The sequence below is a fragment of the Chrysemys picta genome, chromosome 5 (assembly GCF_011386835.1).
Source record: "Chrysemys picta bellii isolate R12L10 chromosome 5, ASM1138683v2, whole genome shotgun sequence".
Taxonomy (NCBI): domain Eukaryota; kingdom Metazoa; phylum Chordata; order Testudines; family Emydidae; genus Chrysemys; species Chrysemys picta.
Window position 1 is genome coordinate 32,455,830 of NC_088795.1, and position 21,113 is coordinate 32,476,942.

A 21,113-nucleotide genomic window follows, 5' to 3' on the forward strand; every position below is an offset into this window, starting at 1 on the left:
AAAATTTTTGCATTTGTGTCAGAACTGTGAACCTCAACTGCCAAATCTTTGTAAACACTGTTTTTACATTTTGATTTTTATGTAAATGCTAATCGCTTCTCTTAACTTTCACTCTATTCCAAAATAGAGCACTTATTAAAATAAAAACAAGGTTTAGTGTGCAGAAAAGTATTTCTTAATTTTAAACATTTCTCTTTAAAATTCTTCACCTTTTAGAGTCTGAAGAAATATACACAAAGCCTCCTAAGCAAGTGTTAAGTCTTGCAGTCTGGAAGACAGTGCTTTAAAGGTTAAATATTAGCCAATATAAGCATTAAATTCATATGGATCCATAAAAGTACTTTGTTTGTTTTGTTAAAGAATATTTGTGTCTGCGCTTTAAATGACGAAGTATCTAAAGCTTTTGGTTACTGTGTTCTCTCCCTATGTTTTCCCTGATACTGTACCTCACAGGTTTCCTCTCTCGCAGCAAATCTTCCAGACTCTTTTCACAGTGTTCAGCAGTCACCACCAGCCTCTCTGATTAAAAGAATATACCAATAGCAATTTTAGAATCTGGACACACAGCATTATCTCAACATTTCATAAGCTAGTGACAAAGAGAATGCCTACTTATTGTAGAGAACGGTAAATATCTTGGCATATACTGAATATAGCCGCATTATACATCCTTCAAAATGTATTTGCGTCAGGTTGGGGGGCTGTCTGTAAGTGAGGACTGGTCTGTCTCCCAAGTTCTGTGAGAGTGAGGGATAATCTTTCAGGATAGGCTGTAGATCTCGGATGACGTGCTGGAGAGGTTTTAGTTGGGGGCTGAAGGTGACGGCTAGTGGCGTTCTGTTATTTTCTTTGTTGGGCCTGTCCTGTACTAGGTGACTTCTGGGTACTCTTCTGGCTCTGTCAATCTGTTTCTTCACTTCCCCAGGTGGATACTGAAGTTTTAAGAATGCTTGATCGAGATCTTGTAGGTGTTTGTCTCTGTCTGAGGGATTGGAGAAAATGCGGTTGTATCTTAGAGCTTGGCTGTAGACAATGGATCGTGTGGTGTCCCCTGGATGGAAGCTGGAGGCATGTAGGTAAGTATAGCAGTCAGTAAGTTTCTGGTATAGGGTGATGTTTATGTGACCATCGTTTAGCACAGTAGTGTCCAAGAAATGGACTGCTTATGTGGATTGGTCTAGGCTGAGGTTGACGGCGGGATGGAAATTGTTGAAATTATGGTGGAATTCCTCAAGGGCTTCTTTTCCATGGGTCCAGATGATGAAGATGTCAATAATGGAGCGCAAGTAGAGTAGGGGCGTTAGAAAACGAGAGCTATGGAAGTATTGTTCTAAGTCAGCCATAAAAATGTTGGCATACCGTGGGGCCATCGGGGTACCCATAGCAGTGCCGCTGACTTGAAGGTATATGTTGTCTCCAAATGTGAAATAGTGGGTGATACCATTAATTTGGTATTAATTTGATACCATTAAATTTGGGCTTGAATAGAGACTGGGAGTGGCTGGGTCATTACACAAATTGAATCTATTTCCCCATGTTAAGTATCCTCACACCTTTTTGTCAACTGTCTGAAATGGGCCATCTTGATTATCACTACAAAAGTTTTTTTTTCTCCTGCTGATAATAGCTCATCTTAATTAATTAGCCTCTTAGAGTTGGTATGGCAACTTCCACCTTTTCATATATATGTTCTTACTATAATTTCTATTCTATGCATCTGATGAAGTGGGCTGTAGCCCACGAAAGCTTATGCTCAAATAAATGTGTTAGTCTCTAAGGTGCCACAAGTACTTCTGTTCTTTTTGCAGATACAGTCTAACATGACTGCTACTCTGAAACCAGATAAATTCAAAACACCAAGAAACCGTCACCTTTTCAGTTGTTACTAAAGAAACATTTTTGTGAATAGTGAAGACTACCTGTATTAGAGAGGCCTCCATGTTTAATTTTCACTACAACATACTTTTCTGATAGCTTTCTGTAATATGAAACAGTTTCAAAAACAAAAATACTTTCCAAGAACATATCAAAATTCACCGAACATTGATCTTGCTATTTTTAAACGAGAGGAATGCTCTGCCCCTGCCAGGCATATTATATAAAAATTAGTGTCTGCCTAGTTGCCATATTTTAGTAGGAAAGTGTTAGTTTATTTGGAAGTATTACCTTAAATAGTTATAATAGAGTTATCACTGAGAGCACAAGCATAATACATCCATTGTTTCTGCCTTGATAGTTAATAGTTTTTAAAAGGACTGTCAAACGATTAAAAAAACTTAATCACACGATTAATCACACTGTTAAACAATAACAGAATACCATTTATTTAAATAGTTTTGGATGTTTTTCTACATTTTCAAATATATTTATTTCAATTACAACACAGTATACAAAGTAGACACTGCTCACTTTATATTGTTATTTTTTATTACAAATATTGGCACTGTAAAAATGTCAAAATAAATAGTATTTTTCAATACACCTCATACAAGTACTGTAGTACAATCTCTTTATAGTGAAAGTGCAACTTACAAGTGTAGAATTTTATTTTTTTTATTACATAACTGCACTCAACAAAACAATGTAAAACTTTGGAGCCTACAAGTCCACGCAGTCCTACTCCTTGTTCAGCCTATTGCTAAGACAAACAAGTTTGTTTACATTTACAGGAGATAAGGCTGCCTGCTTATTTACAATGTCACCTGAAAGTGAGAACAGGTGTTTGCGTGGCACTTTTGTAGCCGGTGTCGCAAGGTATTTACGTGCCAGACATGCTAAACATTTCTATGCCCCTTCATGCTTCAGCCACCATTGCAGAGGACATGCTTCCATGCTGATGATGCTCATTAAAAAAAATAATGTGTTAATTAAATTTGTGACTGAATTCCTTGGGGGAGAATTGTATGTCTCCTGTTCTGTTTTACCTGCATTCTGCCATATATTTCATATTATAGCAGTCTTGGATGATGACCCAGCACATGTTCTTTTTAAGAAAACTTTCACAGCAGATTTGATAAAACGCAAAGAAGGTACCAATCTGAAATTTCTAAAAATAGCTACAGCATCCGACCCAAGGTTTAAGAATCTGAAGTGCCATCCAAAATCTGAGAAGGACGAGGCGTATGCTTTTGGAAGTTTTAAAAGAGCAACACTTAGATGCGGAACCACCAAAAAAGAAAATCAACCTTCTGCTGGTGACATTTGACTCAGATGATGAAAGTGAACATGCGTTGGTCCGCTCTGCTTTGGATCATTATCAAACAGAACCAGTCATCAGCATGGACGCATGTCCTCTGGAATGGTGGTTGAAGCATGAAGGGACATATGAATCTTTAATGCAGGTGGCATATAAATATCTTGCGACACTGGGTACAATAGTGCCATACGAACACCTGTTCTCACTTTCAGGTGACACTTAAACAAGAAGCAGGCAGCATTATCTCTTATAAATTGTAACCAAACTTGTTTGTCTGTGCGATTGACTGAACAAGAAATAGGACTGAGTGGAGGTGTAGGCTCTAAAGTTTTACATTATTTTGTTTTTAAGTGCAGTTATTTTTTTGTACATAATTCTACATGTGTAAGTTCAACTTTCATGATAAAGAAATTGCACTACAGTACTTGTATTAGGTGAACTGAAAATACTATTTCTTTTGTTTTTTACAGTGCACATATTTTAATCAGAAATAAATATAATGTGAGCACTGTACACTTTGTGTTCTCTGTTGTAACTGAAATCGATATATTTGAAAATGTAGAAAAAAGTCAAAAAATATGTAAATGGTACTCTATTATTTTTAACAGTGCGATTAATCACTATTAATTTTTTTAATCTCTTGACAGCCCTAGTTTCTACTTTAAAGCCAATTTACCTTACAAAATTCACACTCCTTTTTAAGATTCAAGACATAATAAAAGATTGGGAGGGAATTGCTGGGATCTCCTTCTGTAGAACATATTTCTTTCAAAGGTTAAAGGTTAAAAGAAAGGCTAAAGAAATTAAAATGTGAAAAAATTGAGACAAATTGATGAATTTCAGAAACCCACAAGGCAAGTGAATGGAAAAATCTGCAGATTTCAATGAAAAAAATTTTTTTGATTGGGGGGGGGGCGAGAGACAGGGAAAGAAAAGAGAGATGAGAACTTGCTGGGGAAAAAAAAGGAAATACCTAAAAGTTATCACCCCATGTTATGCGGATAACTGGATTACAGAGACCTTCAGCCAAACCACCTATATCTGCTTTTATGGAGCATTAATATTCTGGGACTGACATGGCTACAGTAAAGAAATAAGGTGAGTGAGATAATATCTTTTTACTGGACCAACGTCTGTTGGTGAAAGAGACAATCTTTCGAGATACACAGAGCTCTTCTTCAGGTCTGGGAAAGGTACTGAGAGTGACACTTGTCTCTTTCACCAACAGACGCTGGTCCAATGAAAGATATTACCTCACCCATCTTATATCTCTTACATCTGCTTTTGTTATGTGTAATGATAGAGCAATAAGACTGCTACAGAGTCAGTCCAGGTAGAGGCACACTGCTGTCTTGAAAACAAAACTCGCACAATTTCTCTAATGTAAGCAACTGTCATAACTATAAAGGGAAGGGTGTAACAGCTGTCCTGTGTACAGTACTATAAAATCCCTCCTGGCCAGAGACTCCAAAATCCTTTTCTTGTAAAGGGTTAAGAAGCTCAGGTAACCTGGCTGGCATCTGACCTAAAGGACCAATAAGGGGACAAGATACTTTCAAATCTTGGGGAGGGGGGAAGGCTTTTGTTTGTGCTCTTTGTTTGGGAGTTCGTTCGCTCTTGGGACTGAGAGGGACCAGACATCAATCCAGGTTCTCCACATCTTTCTAAACAAGTCTCTCCTATTTCAAACTTGTAAGTAAATAGCCAGGCAAGGCGTCTTAGTTTTACTTTGTTTTCTCAACTTGTAAATGTATCTTTTACTAGAGAGTTTATCTTGGTTTGCTGTACTTTGAACCTAAGACTAGAGGGGAGTCCTCTGAGCTCTTTAAGTTTGATTACCCTGTAAAGTTATTTTCCATACTGATTTTACAGAGATGATTTTTACCTTTTTCTTTAATTAAAAGCCTTCTTTTTAAGAACCGGATTGATTTTTCCTTGTTTTTTAGATCCAAGGGGGTTGGATCTGTATTCACCAGGGAATTGGTGAAAGGTTTCTCAAGGCTTCCCAGGGAAAGGAATTAGCTTGAGATGGTGGCAGCGGACCAGAGCTAAGCTGGTAGTTAAGCTTAGAAGTCTTCATGCAGGCCCCCACATTGTACCCTAAAGTTCAAAGTGGGGATACAGCCTTGACAGCAACAAAGGAAAAATTTTTACTGGAACAGCTACCTTCACGCATCAACAAAATCTTTACTGTAAAATACCTTCTCGCATAAAAATGCAATTTCCCTAGGAAAGAAAACACTCACCATGCTTTCCTCTAGAAATGTCCACATACTGACAAAGTCTGGGATGGGTGATTGTCTTAAGGATTTGAAAACGGCCCAAAATTTTAATGGAGTTTGGCGTCAGAGGAAGACCATTGCTTCCACAGACATCGTGTGGCAGAGCTGAAGCAAAGAAAGTGGAGGCACCCATCACAGCATCCTTCAAGGAAAACATTTTTTCCCCTTTAATCCTTCCAAGCAATGCACACTCCTGAAAAGAAAATGAAAGATTTTAGGTGAATTTCTAAGTATGGCAAAAAGGGTTTTGTGATTAACAAATGATTAATATTGCCAAAATATTAGATAGAATAGATTAAAAGTAATAAAGCCACTGAAGCATAATCCTTAGTAAAACAAAAAAAATATACACTTGTGCATCAGTATCACAATTATGCAGCGCTGTTGCATTACAAAAGTAATGGGGCAGCTAGAAAGTGTTAAGCAATGTTCAGGGATTAAAATAAACTTTAGATTTATAGTGAAGACTGTTAATATCAAGTTAAATAAAGCAACCAACAAAAGAAGCTAAGCAGTCTTAAAATAAAACAGTCTGCATTATCTTGACAGTTAAGGATGGATTTTAAATGGAATGAAAAAAATATATTCCTAAAACCACATCGCATACTAGCAGACCATACGTTAAGTTTCTCAAAATTCAACACCATTTGTTGAGGTATCTTTAGTATCTCATATAACCGTTCATCAGTGGAGTATATCAACATCTCATAAGTATTCAAAAATAGAAAATAACAGTTTCTCTTCCCCTCCTACTTCTTTCCCAGCCAAGTAGGAGAAACAGCTTGATTAGTTGGTAGGTTTTGTTTACTCATAGACTCATAAACTTTAAGGTCAGAAGGGACCATAATGATCATCTAGTCTGACCTCCTGCACAACGCAGACCACAGAATCTCACCCACCCATTCCTGTAACAAATCTCTAACCTATGCCTGAGTTACTGAAGTCCTCAAATCGTGGTTTAAAGACCTCAAGGTGCAGAGAATTCTCCAGCAAGTGACCCGTGCTCAACGCTGCAGAGGAAGGCGAAAAACCTCCAGGGCCTCTGCCAATCTGCCCTGGAGGAAAATTCCTTCCTGACCCCAAATATGGCGATCAGTTAAACCCTGAACATGTGAGCAAGACTCACCAGCCAGCACCCAGGAAAGAATTCTCTGTAGTAACTCAGATCCCACCCCATCTAACATCCCATCACAGACCATTGGGCATATTTACCTGCTAACAGTCAAAGATCAATTAATTGCCAAAATTAGGCTATCCCATCATACCATCCCCGCCATAAACTTATCAAGCTTAGTCTTGAAGCCAGATGTGTCTTTTGCCCCCACTACTCCCCTTGGAAAGCTGTTCCAGAAATTCACTCCTCTGATGGTTAGAAACCTTCGTCTAATTTGCTTGTTTATGTTCATGTGTAAGAATGGCAGTGAGGTGTCTGTATGTGAAAAAGTTATTGGAAAAACTGATTAAAAATGAGTTTTGTTTTTAGTTCCGTAAGTGGTGAGTTCCATCATCATTCTTATCTCTTGGGGAAGCAAGTTCCCTAGTCTGGGGCAAGCATTATATGGCATTTCAATTAATTTAAAGTTAAAATTTCACTAGCACTTTTTTTGAAAACTATATAACAGCTGTGCAATCCAAGAATAAAACAAAAACAAAAAACTACCCTTCTCTCCCCCCACCCCCCGCAATAAACACATGTATGACAGGTTAGGTCACACATTCTCCCAAAAGTGGCACATGATGCCTCTTTAGCTGGCATGCTAATGTCTTGAAGTGAAGGACCAAGTATCAGAATCTGATGTAGCAGAGTGTATGACTTTGCTTAACCCATTTGCCCAATCAGTTTTGGCCGTGAAGCCTGGCAGCATAGGCAATCATTAGACATGACTGTCCCTGTTGCCAGTGTGTGGGAAAGAGACAGCATGTGCTTGTGTGTGCAAGAAAATCTGCTTCTTTACTGCCTGCAATTTAAGTTTGTTGTTGGGTATTTCTTCCATGTCTCTAAGTTCTTTCCAAATTTCAGCAGCATCAGCAATACAGCAGCAATTTTTCTGCAGTTTGTCCAAGGCTATGGAAATATGTTTCAGTATATTCAGCGTATCTTTACATTTCTCTTTAGTCCCATGTTATCTACTTTGCTTGTGATAGTTCCATCAATTTTGTCACAGTTTTGTTCACAAAGTATCATCTGAATAGGCCTGCTCTTAATAAATAGCTCAAAACACTGAATTCCATCGCACATCTCGGGGAAGAATTAATTTGGATCCTCCTGCTCTCTTCAGAGAAAATGAAACAAAGTGGTTGTTGTAGAAATAATTTCAGCAATATTGTCCTTTATTGTTAAGTTATACTTAAGTCTTTGTCTAAAAGATGCATCAAATGAACACTGCACCTGTAGGTTATAAGTATCAGGTTCCTTTCATTCTTTTTTTCTAGATTTCTTCTCATCTTTACTACATTTGCAGCATTATCTGTGAGAAAACTGCACACTTGACACCTGAATTTTAGTTCAGTTTTAAATATTCTTCTATATAGGCCTTTCCTGATGTATCAATTGTTTCTGAGAGATAAACAACCCCATCTTCTGTTGTCACAGAAGCACATAATACTAGGTCATTGTGTACACTGAGTCTTGATCGATGGAGCAGATTAACAAATTTCCCATCAGTATTTTTTGCACACTGTTCAATTTGCTTCTCATACACATATCCAGCAACTTTCTAGCAATGTCTGGTTTGCTACGTGGAGAGTAGCTTGGTCATAATGACTGAACTATGTCACTGAATTGTTTGTTCTGAAAAGACAAAAGGAAGAATCTGTTGCATAAACAAACTGAACAATCTTTTCATCTATGGAGGTTTGCTGGAATTTGCTGGTCCTGATTATGATCGGTGGTTTTACTGGATGATGAAGCTTTTTGGTTTTTTAAACACAAACACGGGTCATTTATTGTCTGACATATGTTTAGTTGCAGCACTGCTGGTGGTACAGTAGAACCTCAGAGTTACGAACTTCTCGGGAACATTTGTAACTCTGACATGTTCGTAACTCTGAACAATACATTATGATTGTTCTTTCAAAAGTTTACAACTGAACATTGATTTAATATAGCTTTGAAATTTTACTATACAGAAGAAAAATGCTGCTTTCCCTGTATTTTTTTAGTAGTTTATGTTTAACAATACTGTACTGTAATTGCTTTTTTTTCCTTTGGTCTCTGCTACTAGCTGGTTCATAGAATACCAGGGTTGGAAGGGACCTCAGGAGGTCAACTAGTCCAACCCCCTGCTCAAAGCAGGACCAATCCCCAGACAGATTTTTGCCCCAGATCCTTAAATGGCTCCCTCAAGGATTGAATTTACAACCCTGAGTTTAGCAGGTCAAGGCTCAAACCACTGAGCTATCCCTCAATAATATATGGAGATATCCTATCTCCTAGAACTGGAAGAGACCTTGAAAGGTCATCGAGTCCAGCCCCCTACCTTCACTAGCAGGACCAAGTACTGATTTTGCCCCAGATCCCTTAGTGGCCCCCTCAAGGATTGAACTCTCACCCTGGGTTTAGCAAGCCAATGCTCAAACCACTGAGCTATCCCTCCCCCCCGGTTGTGTACTTCCGGTTCCAAATGAGCTATGTGGTTGACTGGTTATTTTGTAACTCTGATGTTCGTAACTTTGAGGTTCTACTGTACCTACAGATGACACTGAAGCTATAGACACTGCAGATGGAGATTCACAACCTCTTATGTTAAAACTCTTATGCTTAAAGAAAATAGTAAAAAAAAAGGGAGGGCTGTCGATTAATTGCAGTTAACTCACACGTTTAACTCAAAAACTTTAATTGCAATTAAATAAATCAATCACAATTAATCGCAGTGTTAAACAACAGAATACCAATTGACATTTTGAAATTGATTAAATATTTTTGGATATTTTGGTATATTTGCATTGTAAAAATGATAAACCAATAAATAGTATTTTTCAATTCGCCTCAAGTACTCTAGTGCAATCTCTATCATGAAAGTGCAACTTACAAATGTAGATTTTTTTTACATAACTGCACTCAAAAACACAACGATGTATAACTTCAGAGCCTACAAGTCCACTCAGTCCTAATTCTTGTTCAGCCAATCGCTAAGACAAACAAGCTTGTTTACATTTATGGGAGATAAGGCTGCCTGCTTCTTATTTATTTCACCCAACAGTGAAAATAGGAGGTCGCATGGCACTTTTGTAGCTGGCGTTGCAAGGTATTTACATACCAGATATGCTAAACATTCGCATGCCCCTTCATGATTCAGCCACCATTCCAGAGGACGTTTCCATGCAGATGATGCTTGTAAAAAAAAAAAAAAAAAAAGTATTAATTAAATTTGTGACTGAACTCCTTGGGGGAGAACTGCATGTCTCTTGTTCTGTTTTACCTGCATTCTGCCATATATTTCATGTTATAACAGTCTTGGATGATGACCCAGCACATGTCCATTTTAAGAACACTGTCACTGCAGATTTGACAAAACGCAATGTGGAATTTCTAAAAATAGCTATAGCACTCTACCCAAGGGTTAAGAATCTGAAGGGCCATCCAAAATCTGAGTGGGATGAGGTGTGGAGTATGCTTTCAGAAGTCTTAAAACAGCAACACTCTGATGTGGAAACTACAGAACCCGAACCACCAAAAAAGAAAATTAGCCTTCTGCTGGTGGCATCTGATTCACATAATGAAAATGAACATGCGGTCCGCTCTGCTTTAGATCGTTATCAAGAAGAACCCATCATCAGCATGGATGCATGTCTTCTGGAATGGTGGTTGAAGTATGAAGGGACATATGAATCGTTAGCACATCCGGCACATAAATATCTCGTGATGCCAGCTACAATAGTGCCATGCGAACACCTGTTCTCACTTTCAGGTGACATTGTAAGCAAGTAGCAGGCAGCAGCATCTCCTGCAAATTGTAACCAAACTTGTTTGTCTGAGCGATTGGCTGAAGTAGGACTGAATGGACTTGTAGGCTCTAAAGTTGTACACTGTTTTACTTTTGAATGCAGGTTTTTTTGTATGTATTTCTACATTTGTAAGTTCAACTTTCATGATAAAGAGATTGCACTACAGTACTTGTATTAGTGAATTGAAAAATACCATTTCTTTTGTTTTTTACAGTACAAATATTTATAATCAAAAATAAATATAAAGTGGGCACTGTACACTTTGCATTCTGTGTTGTAATTGAAATCAATATATTTGAAAATGTAGAAAATATCCAAAAATATTTAAATAAATGGTATTCTATTATTGTTTAACAGGAGCGCGATTAAACACACGATTAATTTTTTTAATCGCTTGACAGCCCTAAAAAAAAGTCACTCATTCACTAAGTGCTACTGAGTTCACAGCTTTAAAAAAAAGTGAGATTGTAAATAATCAATTCCTCCTACTGCAGCTGTTTGTACCAGTTTTAAAAGGAAATTAACGAATAAGGATTATGTAAATCTATTTAAACCCTTATCTCTAGCACAGTTTGAAAAAAAATTAAACATTAAAATTCATAACTTCCCAATAAAACTTTACTTTTAACACGAAATCTTCACCTAGGATGTTTATCAATAAAATAAAATAGGTCGACTTCAGAAGTGCAGCAGTAATAGTAAAAACATAACTGATAAATACTCCCATAACAAAGTAACATACCAATTATATTTTGAAAACATTCTGAAATTCATAAGTAATCCACCCAAAACACAAATATATGACAATAATCGAAATCATCATTTACTAGCATAATAAAATATGGTAGGCAGTCCATAAGAACGGTGCAGAAATAAATTTACTAATTAGTTGATCCAGACTATACAGGCATGTCCACATAATCATCTTCAAAATCACTGCCCTCTGAAGAGCATTTTTTATAATGCTGTTTCATTCGGACAGCCAGACCTTGCATCTCTTTGTGCACTGTTTACATTTGGCATGTGTTCCTTTTTTATCTAGCGGTTCAGGAATTTCTTGAAAATATTCCCAAATAGGGTCTTTTTTACAATCTGCAGCCATAGCGGGGTTTTTTTGTCCAGTTCCCAGGTACTCTGAAGATTGTGGTCCCTTCTTCCCAGTGTTCTGCTTTGACATCAGCACTGCTCCTTTCTGGCTGCACACACTGCTATTTCTCACTTTTTACGTAACTCCCACCCCCACCCCCGAAAAAATCAAAAACAATCCACATGCCTTTTGCACTGCAGAATTTTATTTGTGTAGAGACAGAGGGAGGTCGCTGAGAAATTAATTAATTGTGTTTATATCTCTGTCTGTGTACACATGCAATAAGACATAGTAAGACTATTTACCTGAAGTGTCCAAAACCATCCAGAAGTTAAGGGCTGCCAGTCACTGGGTGGATCAGTATTTTTCCATGAGCAAATTCCCCTGGTAGGTGGAGTCATAAATATTCAAAATTTGAGAACTGAGCCATCAGAGCTCAGGTAAGGAGAAGCTATAAAATAGGAATACGAGCCCAGCCAGGCAGGCTCAGTGGATTATTCTGATGAGATACATGTGGGAGTCAGAAGCCGAGTTCCAATGTGTGTGATGACTTTGCCAGTCTCTTGCACCCAGCAGCCCAGTCCCCGGTGTTCCCTACATGCCAGTCATAGTTTTCCATCATCTCAAGAGTGACATGAAACAACACACTTAGTAAAATAAAATTGTTTAGAAAGTACTGAGGAATCTGAATACTAGTTAGTTTTTTTCCCATTCTAGCTTAATATTGCCCTGTAGCATTTCACTAAGGCCATTTTGTCACTGAGAAAGTTATCCAAGAAAAATAAAGCATGTAATACTAAAAAATATGCCAGTCAAGAGTAACTCTTTACTGAAGGAATGCCACCTTGTCCATAGCATGGGCTTCTCAGCTTCCTTTTGTGAATCACTCTCCCTCTGAGCTAAAACAAAAAATCAAAATAAACATACACTGAATGTAGAAATAACTGACTAGAGTGTAAATATAACAAATATATGGGCTGTATATTTAATGTTTAGGTAATGTGTGCTGTATTTAAGCTAATACTGCCTAACTTTACACACTGAAATTTGATGTTTGACAAAAGAAATGGAACTTCTTACTAAAGTTTCAGATTTGACGTTTCTTCATATTTTGAAAATCCTGATTTGCAACAACAAAAATTAGACGATATTTGGCCATTTTGGTTTAAATTTTAAACAAGGTTGTTGTACACAGCAAATATAATCTACAAACATATGACAGAATTAAGCATTTGTTCTGCTACCAATGAATGCATTAAAAATACTAAGTTCAGAAGTAATCTGATAGATATTCTGTGCCATTATGTAGTTGCTATCTTAAGAAAATAAATGAGAAACAGCATAGACTAAGGTTTTTATAGTAATGCTTTCTTCTATTACCCAAAACTGATTTTTTTTTCAAGATATACTTTTTTTGTATTTCTTCAGTTAAGCGTACATTTATTTGGCCCTGATCCTCCACAGATAGACATTAGCACCTCACTGACTTCAAAGAGGTGAAAGTGCAGGGGTCTGCCTGTTTGGAGCAAGTCACAATATCAACACTTAAGTGTATGTCTTCTATAAATTAAGGCCCTGATTCTGCAAATACTTACCCACACAGTCTTACGCTTACACACAGTCTTACACTTACAGTTAAACAGTGCTAAGTGCTTGCAGAACTGGAAACTTAACATATAAACCAACCCATTCACCCCATAGACACACATGCTTGTTTGGTTTTGATTGTACACAAAGCCTTTTTTCTACGGAGAAATATAACAATTCTATAAGTTATAAGAACCAATTATGATAAGCAAAGCATCAATTTTTTTTGCAATACAACTAGACATGAATAAAACTTTAAATAAACAACTGTAGTGGGGGGGAGGGGGGAGGAAGAGGACTATATTTGTACCTTGGCATTTTCAAAATGGCAAAAAATTAAGTAGATTCATAGATTCATAGATTCTAGGACTGGAAGGGACCTCGAGAGGTCATCGAGTCCAGTCCCCTGCCCGCATGGCAGGACCATGTAGTTGCTTCCAGGTATGATATGCTAAGTATCTGAGGTAGAAAAGAGGCATGATAGGCTAACACACCCGCTAAGAAAGTTTCTTGCACAGAAACTTTAGTCTCAGAAGTGAATCATGTTGCATCCCATACCTAGAACATACTCCCAATTCCATGATTTCCATTCAAATAAATCTTAAAATCCCACTTCCATTATAGGACCCACAAACACTAACCAACACCAGTAATAGCCTATTACAACCCTAATATTTTTAAGAAGTTCATATGTGAGGTGAACACTACTAATGGGTCTCACTGTACCTTTTTCTTTTAATGCCAAATCCTGCAAATACTTATTACCAGGTAGAGCACACGCTACCATGGGTAGTCCCATTTAGTGATTATTAGAGCTGGCAATAAATGTTTGCAGGTTCAAGCCCTACACTGGAAAGTCCTCTCAGTGCACAAACCATGAATGAATAGGTCTTCCTCAGCAAATGTAGTAGGTATTAGAACTAGAATGTCCACCTCTAATTATAGAAAAAGGAAATATAAATATAAGTTTATAAATTTTGCAAATATAGGTACTTTGTTTCTTATTTAAATCATGCAGTTTTCCAGAATTAAAATAGACTAAAACAATCCTGCCTTTAAAGTAATAATTAAAAAAAATAGGAGAAACTAAACAATGTATCTAATGTAGTTGATTATTTTAACCAAATCCATATCCTAATAGAAATTGTTTCATGAACCATCCTCTGTTCTGTTCCCAATCCCTTAACATTCCCACTGCCACTACAGCAACTGCTAGTTTAGAAAAAGCAAGATTAAGAAAAAAAGCATTTTTAGCTGTCTTTATTAAAATGTAGCAGCTGGAAGTAAAAAAGGAAAACCAGACCATGTGATCAATCAGCTATCAATGACCATGAGCAAGCACTCCATAACCCTCAGTTTGGGAACCACTCATTTAAAATTGGTATTCATAATAAAAATATGCAAAATAGTTAACAGGCTGGACAAAACTCAGTTTCAATAACGTACTAAAAGTACCAGAGATACAGAAGAGCCTCTTTGGACATAAAAGGCAGTGAATTGGGCTCTGGTGGTCAAATGTATCATACAAACACTTAAATTACTACCTTGACATTTTTCTACCTCTTTGTAAACTGGTTAGATATACTTAAATGGAATTACACAATGTAAACTTTAGTGAAGCAGTATTGTTTCCATTAAAACGCTTTTACCAAAAGTTTCAGAAATCTGAATGTAATTAAGTGTGAGATTCTGACCAAGAACTTCCCACTGTAAAGATTTTTCTTGAGAATGAAAATGTGATAGCATTTAAGTATGCTTAAATATGCTTACTTCCTCTTTTAAAAAGTTCCTTGGCTATCCAGATGATCTTTGAAATGAGAAGCAATCCTTCTACAAGTACAAAACCGCTATCCAAACTAGTTGAGGAACCAAATATAAGCACCTACATATTTTAATATTTTAGGTGGATTTAAGAAAAAAGAAAAGTGGAATCAGTTTTACAGAAATATACTGGATTTGTCAAACTTATTGTACAATGATAGTAATAGATTTATTGTATAATTCATTAAGTTTAGCAGACATAAATCTTATAAGTCCTCCACTTAAATACTGTAGTCGTACTTTGTTTATTTCACATTTCAGTTATATTCACTCTACAATAAGTAAGACACCTGCCTGTAATTTTCAAGAATTCCTCTTGATTTTACTTCCAATTTTGTTTTTCCCCCCAATTCTAATTTTTGTGCATTAGATTTTGCAAAAATAATTGTTGACAAATCTCAGATGTGGTTTGTTCATTAAAGAAAAAATTATGTAAAAAGACTGTGTATTTGGTGAGTCCTTGAGGACAATCCAACAACTAGGTCTCAGCTCAGACTGAAAAAGAATTGAGAAAGAGGCTTATTTATATCATACAGAAGAGCTAAACATGTTCATGTCTACTGCCCATTCACATCCCAGGGTGCCCATTATTTTCATTATAGAACAATGCAACTTGTAAAACAGTGAAAGCAAGAAACTATGCAGACACCATCACTTATTGGGAGGAGGAAGCGAAAGTGGGAAAAGATTAATCGGAAATTGTTATATGTTTGCTGTATGTACATGTTAGCCTCACTCTTTCTAATAACAAAATCCAGGCATGGAAGAAAGTGAGATAGTCTTCTAAAAGAAGTAATTAAAGCCCCTTCTTCTATAAAGGTTAAAACTAAAACAGACTACTAGAAGATTGAGGTTTTTTGTTTTGTTTTTAAATCAAACATTTTCATATTTCAGATCATCAAGATCCTCTTGTGGACACCCATGGTCCCAATTCCTTAGTTACAACTATGGCATTTTGTTAAAAGAAAAGTAATATTTGGACACTATTAAGAAAACAACATAAAAATAATCTAATTTTAATATGTTGGATGCAGCTGCTTGATCACTTCCCTCAATTCTGAATGCACAATATTTGTTTCTTCTCTCCTGGGTTCATGGCTCAAAATTGGCACTCTCATTGCAGCAAGGCATGCTTTACTATCTCCAGGTTACTTTGCACTTAAAAAGTTCTGTTGTCCTGTATATTTGCTACCCCTTCAATTTAAACATCATCCGCAAATATTCAGGGAATAAAAGACATGAAGCAGCTTCCCAGGGTGAAGATTTATTTTAATTAGTTTGTTGAACTGCTGCTGGAAAGCTTGCAAGTCTCAGACTGAGCGAGGACCTGATACACTTATCCGTTACCTACTAGCCAGCAGCAGATAGGAAATTTGAGAGTAGGCCCAGCAGAAGAGCCAAAGGCAACACATTGTGAGAAGGTAGTCTCACCCCGAGAAAATGGGCGATGGAAATATTGTTTTCCCAAGACCCTGATGGGGCGGCTCTATCTTTGTTTAGGTAACTGTTGGGTGATAAATTTTATGCCTCTCCCCTTATTATAGACTGCTGGAAGGAAGAAGCGCTCTGCCCTTTCATCCTCCTTGGCAGCTAAGAATCCACTACTCTGCTACTCCCCAAACTATCCTCTACTCCATGCTGTCATTTTGGGGTCCTCACCCATAAATAGTTGGATTCCATCTCGGCCCTTGCTCAAAGATTACCATGCAACCGCATTAATTGACTTACTTGTGGCACCTTAGAGACTAACAAATTTATTAGAGCATAAGCTTTCGTGGACTACAGCCCACTTCTTCGGATGCTGTAGTCCACGAAAGCTTATGCTCTAATAAATTTGTTAGTCTCTAAGGTGCCACAAGTACTCCTGTTCTTCTTTTTGCGGATACAGACTAACACGGCTGTTACTCTGAAACCTGTCATTAATTGACTTGACTCTTATCGGTTTCACTATGCTTCCTAGGGTTTTGAAAAGCAGAAGAGAAAGTGACAGAGAGACGTAAATTTACTCTGCGCCTACTTGGCAAAGCTACCAAGAGCAATAGAGTCTCTGTAGCTCTCTATCTGCAGACTCAGGAAAGCAGCTCACCACACACTTAAACTTCTTACCATGAAGTGATAATATCTTCCTAATGATAATGATCGGAAACTTCTTTTTGTTAGTTTTGCAAAAATTAATGCATTGGCCTCCACACTCACCCGATGGTTTCCCCCTCACCTCTAGCAGGTGGAGTTCTCAGTCCTTGAAGCAATTAGCAAAAAGAATCACTTCTTGAAAGACTGATAAGATTCGCAGTTTGGGGGCCATACAGAAGTGCTCTAAAGGCATCAGTCTGAAAAGCACTGAAACAGCAATATCTTGCAAGGAAGAATCCTGCACTGGCTCTCAGGAAGACGATGGGCTTTTCTTTCTCCAAGGAACATAATTTTATTCATTTTAATTGGGGAAAGGGAAAAAAGGGATCAGAAGGTGGACAGCTTAGGTGAAGAGGCACTAGAATATTGCGTACAGGGCGCATGAGAGTCTGGCTGCAAAGACACCACCCAGGGTTACGGCGCGCGGGGCCCAGCAAGGCAGTAGTTGCAAGGACCCTCCTCCCCGGGGAGTACGGCGCGCGGGGAGCAGCAGGGCACAAGGGTGGGTACCTGCTACAGCTGCTGGGCGTGAGGCACGAGCCACCTACAGGGGCCCTCGCGCCGCCGTTGCTACTCCAAACATTGCTGTGTGCCTCCGAAACTCCCCGACCCTTTACGAGGACGCCGCCGCCTCCCGAGCGCGAGAGCCCACCCCCTGTGCGCGAACAGGTGCCGCAGAACTGATTGGCCCCCCCGCGCGTCTCTTACCTCATCACTAAGCGCCGGCGCTAGGAAAAGGACCCCGTGTTCTGTTGCCGGGAAAGAGGGTAACACCGCTGATGCCTAACAACTGTAATTATTTGTAAAGTGAGGTTCTCCCCGTGCGAATTCAGGGTACAGACGCGGGCTCTTTGCGGAGGGTATGTAACTTGTGTAAATGGTTCATTAGGGGAGCTACGGTTGCACAATCTATTTCAATAGCAGGCGTTCTTCAGGGCAGCCCTGAAGGGTCCTTTCTCTCGCGCCTAATCTGGGCGCTGCGGCGGAGGCGGTGACCTCGGCTCCGGCTTCCCCCGGTTCATGTGAGTTTTTCTCGTGTCGGGCCGTATTCTCTTGTGCTGATGCGCGGGGCAGAACGCGACGGGACCGCCGTTGTTCCTTTTCCCCCCTCCCGTATGTGCGCGCGGAGCCGCGAGCCGGGCTCAGCCCCGCCCTGGGCCGCGCACATTTCCCCCCCCCCCCCCCGGAGCAGTTTCGCGAGGGTAGTGGCCGGCTCTGCCCTCGGAGGTGACTGCACTGTGGGCATCGTGGGGCCAGTAGTTACCGAGCCCGGCCCTGCGCCTTGTGACAGGCTCTGGCCTTGCCCGGTGATCCGGGCCCTGCAGGCCGCTTTCTCGGTGGCTGCGCTGTCGGTTAGGAGCGCTCCGCTCAGCCGATGCTGCGCCAGAGGGCCTGGGCTCCGGCTCCCTCCCCGCTGCGCTGGCCCGCCCGGAACGGCAGCAGGCGCGTGCTGCGGGCATTGTTGCTGGCAGAGCCTGGTGCTCGCGGGGCAGGCGGCGCCTAGTCTGCCCTGCCTCCTGCCGCAGGGAGCTGGGTGCTGCCGTGCAGGCTCCGCAGCAGCTTCCCTTTCGTCAGACAACGCAGGCTCCGGATGAAGCGTGAAAGTCGGTCGCCGTTAGGGCAGCCCCCGTGTTGCTGTGGTGTTTGTTTCACGCTACTCAGTGATCAGCAGAATGTCTTTGTACCACCAGTGCCCAGCGACATAATGGGAGTTATCTGGGGAAGCTGTAGACTTTGACGCTTTAAGCAGCTGGGGCTGTGTGAGAACTATAGAGATAAACACGTTAGGTGTATGTTTAAGGTTAAACGATGAGTAGTGAAATAGTTAAACGCTCACGGTTTATGTTATTAAACTTCACATTTCAGGGCTAACAATCTATCAAGTATCAGAGGGGTAGCCGTGTTAGTCTGAATCTGTAAAAAAGCAACAGTGGCACCTTTCAGACTAACAGAAGTATTGGGAGCATACGCTTTCGTGGGTAAGAACCTCACTTCTTCAGATGCAAGAAGAAGATGTCTTGCATCTGAAGAAGTGAGGTTCTTACCCACGAAAGCGTATGCTCCCAATACTTCCGTTAGTCTTAAATCTATCAAATGACAGTTAATGCTCCTCTGAGTTACTGTTTCAGACTGTCTGCAGGCTCAGGAAGTCAGTACTGTTTTGATTAACGCTTGGGTTATAGTTTTAAGGTTCTTTTTGCATTAGAGGCATTATTTTGTAAATGAAAGCTTAAATTCTGGAAGACAATTCTGTGGCAAAGGATGAGTATAGCCACAAAATACATGGGGCCTTGTCATTTAGAATGCAGACAGAGAACAGATCTGCTGACTCCAAAGGCATCATTTTGTATACAAACTTTTCTGACTACAACTATGATTTTATACACTTGCACTCTTTTGCTTCATATAGTACAAATATGAATGAATGAAGTAGCATAACAGCTCCTTAAACTCACCCTCAGTAGAGACATTTGAAAAGATTTAAAATATGAATACCTACACACATTTAAATCTTAGAGTATATTGTGGATTACATAAGTGATATGGGACTATGGTTTACTGAGAGTCAGATGTTAAGGTTCTGTTCCTAGCTCTGTCACTGGGCATACTTTAGGCAAGTCAATTAATATAGCTATGTCTCATTTTTTCCTGTTTGTAAAATACTTATTTTGCAGTAGTGTTGTTGGGATTCTGAAGGAACAGAAATGGACACCATGTAGAGTCAAGCACAAGGGTTTATTACGCACAGCGCTGGCGGAGTGTCACTTTGCTTATTAGGTTCAGAGACACTGCAAAATAATTGATTACAATAGATTATATAGGGTGCTCAGAGGGCGGAGAGAAGCGACGGGGTGGGAGGTCCCAAGCCCCTGGATAGGTTCTAGCAGCAAGACAAGATAAGCACAATAAGCTAATGGTTTAAAAGATTACATAATGGCTCTGCCCATGCCTTAAATTAACATATTGCTAACACACAGGTAATTACCCTGAAACTATTCCTATTAAAATATATAGGTTAAATCCTAATTTTGGGCTCCAGGGGAAATGAGGTAGCAGCTCTTCCGGTTGACCAACAGGTATATTCCTGTAGATTAAAAGCAAAGAAGCAGTAATTAATATTTAACAATAACAATGGTTTATAGTTTTACCCTTGTATTTCTGTGGCCTGGGATTGGCATACATCTGTTGTGAGGGGAGAGTGTGATGACTTGTGTCAATCATGTTAAGCCTCTCCCTGAACTCTGTCTGGCATCTGAGGGATATTGTATCACTATCTCCTTCCTGCACCAGGGAGTTAATTTGGGGTCCCTTCTCAGTGCTTTGTGTGTGTATAACTTGCGATAAGGACACCCAATTACGGCTCACCATCTGGAGTCCTGCTGACTCTGCTCATCAACTTGAAACACGCAAAGTTGTCTGTCTCCCCCAGGTTTCTCTTAGCCATGTATTGTTCTTTGTTAGCTAGCCCTCATGCCCCAGACCAAGCTGTGGACTCTGGGCCTATATGAAAAGTTCTTAACAGAAACTGTAGTTAAGATCTTACATACGCATTCCTGGATTTTGGCCCTTCAGATTCATTCCACATCCCATGCAGTTTACTGTGTGTGGCTCTTTCAGTGGAGAACATAAAAACCAATTTCTCTCTGTTCTTCATGAATGGTCAGATATCATGAATGCTTTTAATAAAACTTTGAATAATCCCCAGTGCCTTTGGTCAGAAATATCATCTTGTCTTTGTTATGCACTCTTGATGTTCTCCACCTGCTGGCTGCTGTCCTTAATTGAAAGGATAGTTACATTTCAGTGGTTTATATATTTTGGATGTAAGACAGGGCATAAGTATACAATTATATTATCCTTAATTGACAGTTATACCATGCTTCTTATGTTTGGAGAGCTTTATGAACCATGGGAAAGTTTTATAAACAGGGTTCCAATTAGGGAAGTTACTAAGTGTCTGCTATAGGCAAACTACCTGTTTTATAATACTCAGTAGAGAATGACAACTGCCTTGCTGTGACCTGCCAAGATCACCTTTCCCTCTCCCTCCAACATGACC

The 21,113-nt window shown here is 39.3% G+C and overlaps 2 protein-coding genes across 30 annotated transcripts in view; one reads left to right on the top strand and one right to left on the bottom strand.

Moving 5' to 3' along the window:
* The window catches only part of TBCK (TBC1 domain containing kinase), a 240,907-nt gene extending 223,017 nt beyond the window's left edge, over window positions 1-17,890 (bottom strand). For 20 of the 27 annotated variants that reach the window (XR_010601746.1, XR_010601753.1, XR_010601752.1 and 17 more), the window contains exons 1-3: window positions 17,564-17,748; window positions 5,443-5,671; window positions 447-519 (exon numbers count right to left, since the gene is read on the bottom strand). Coding sequence is in view for 3 of the 27 variants with exons in the window: in XM_065597661.1 (XP_065453733.1) it covers window positions 447-519; window positions 5,443-5,635 (266 nt within the window). In the remaining 24 variants the exon portion in view is untranslated. The other 7 variants (XR_010601762.1, XR_010601759.1, XR_010601754.1 and 4 more) reach the window with 3 other exon arrangements.
* Window positions 17,891-17,894: 4 nt separating this feature from the next.
* Window positions 17,895-21,113, top strand: part of AIMP1 (aminoacyl tRNA synthetase complex interacting multifunctional protein 1) — a 59,337-nt gene continuing 56,118 nt past the window's right edge. The window contains exon 1 of one of the 3 annotated variants that reach the window (XM_065597668.1): window positions 17,895-17,913. Coding sequence is in view for 1 of the 3 variants with exons in the window: in XM_005287894.4 (XP_005287951.1) it covers window positions 18,074-18,075 (2 nt within the window). In the remaining 2 variants the exon portion in view is untranslated. The other 2 variants (XM_005287894.4, XM_065597669.1) reach the window with 2 other exon arrangements.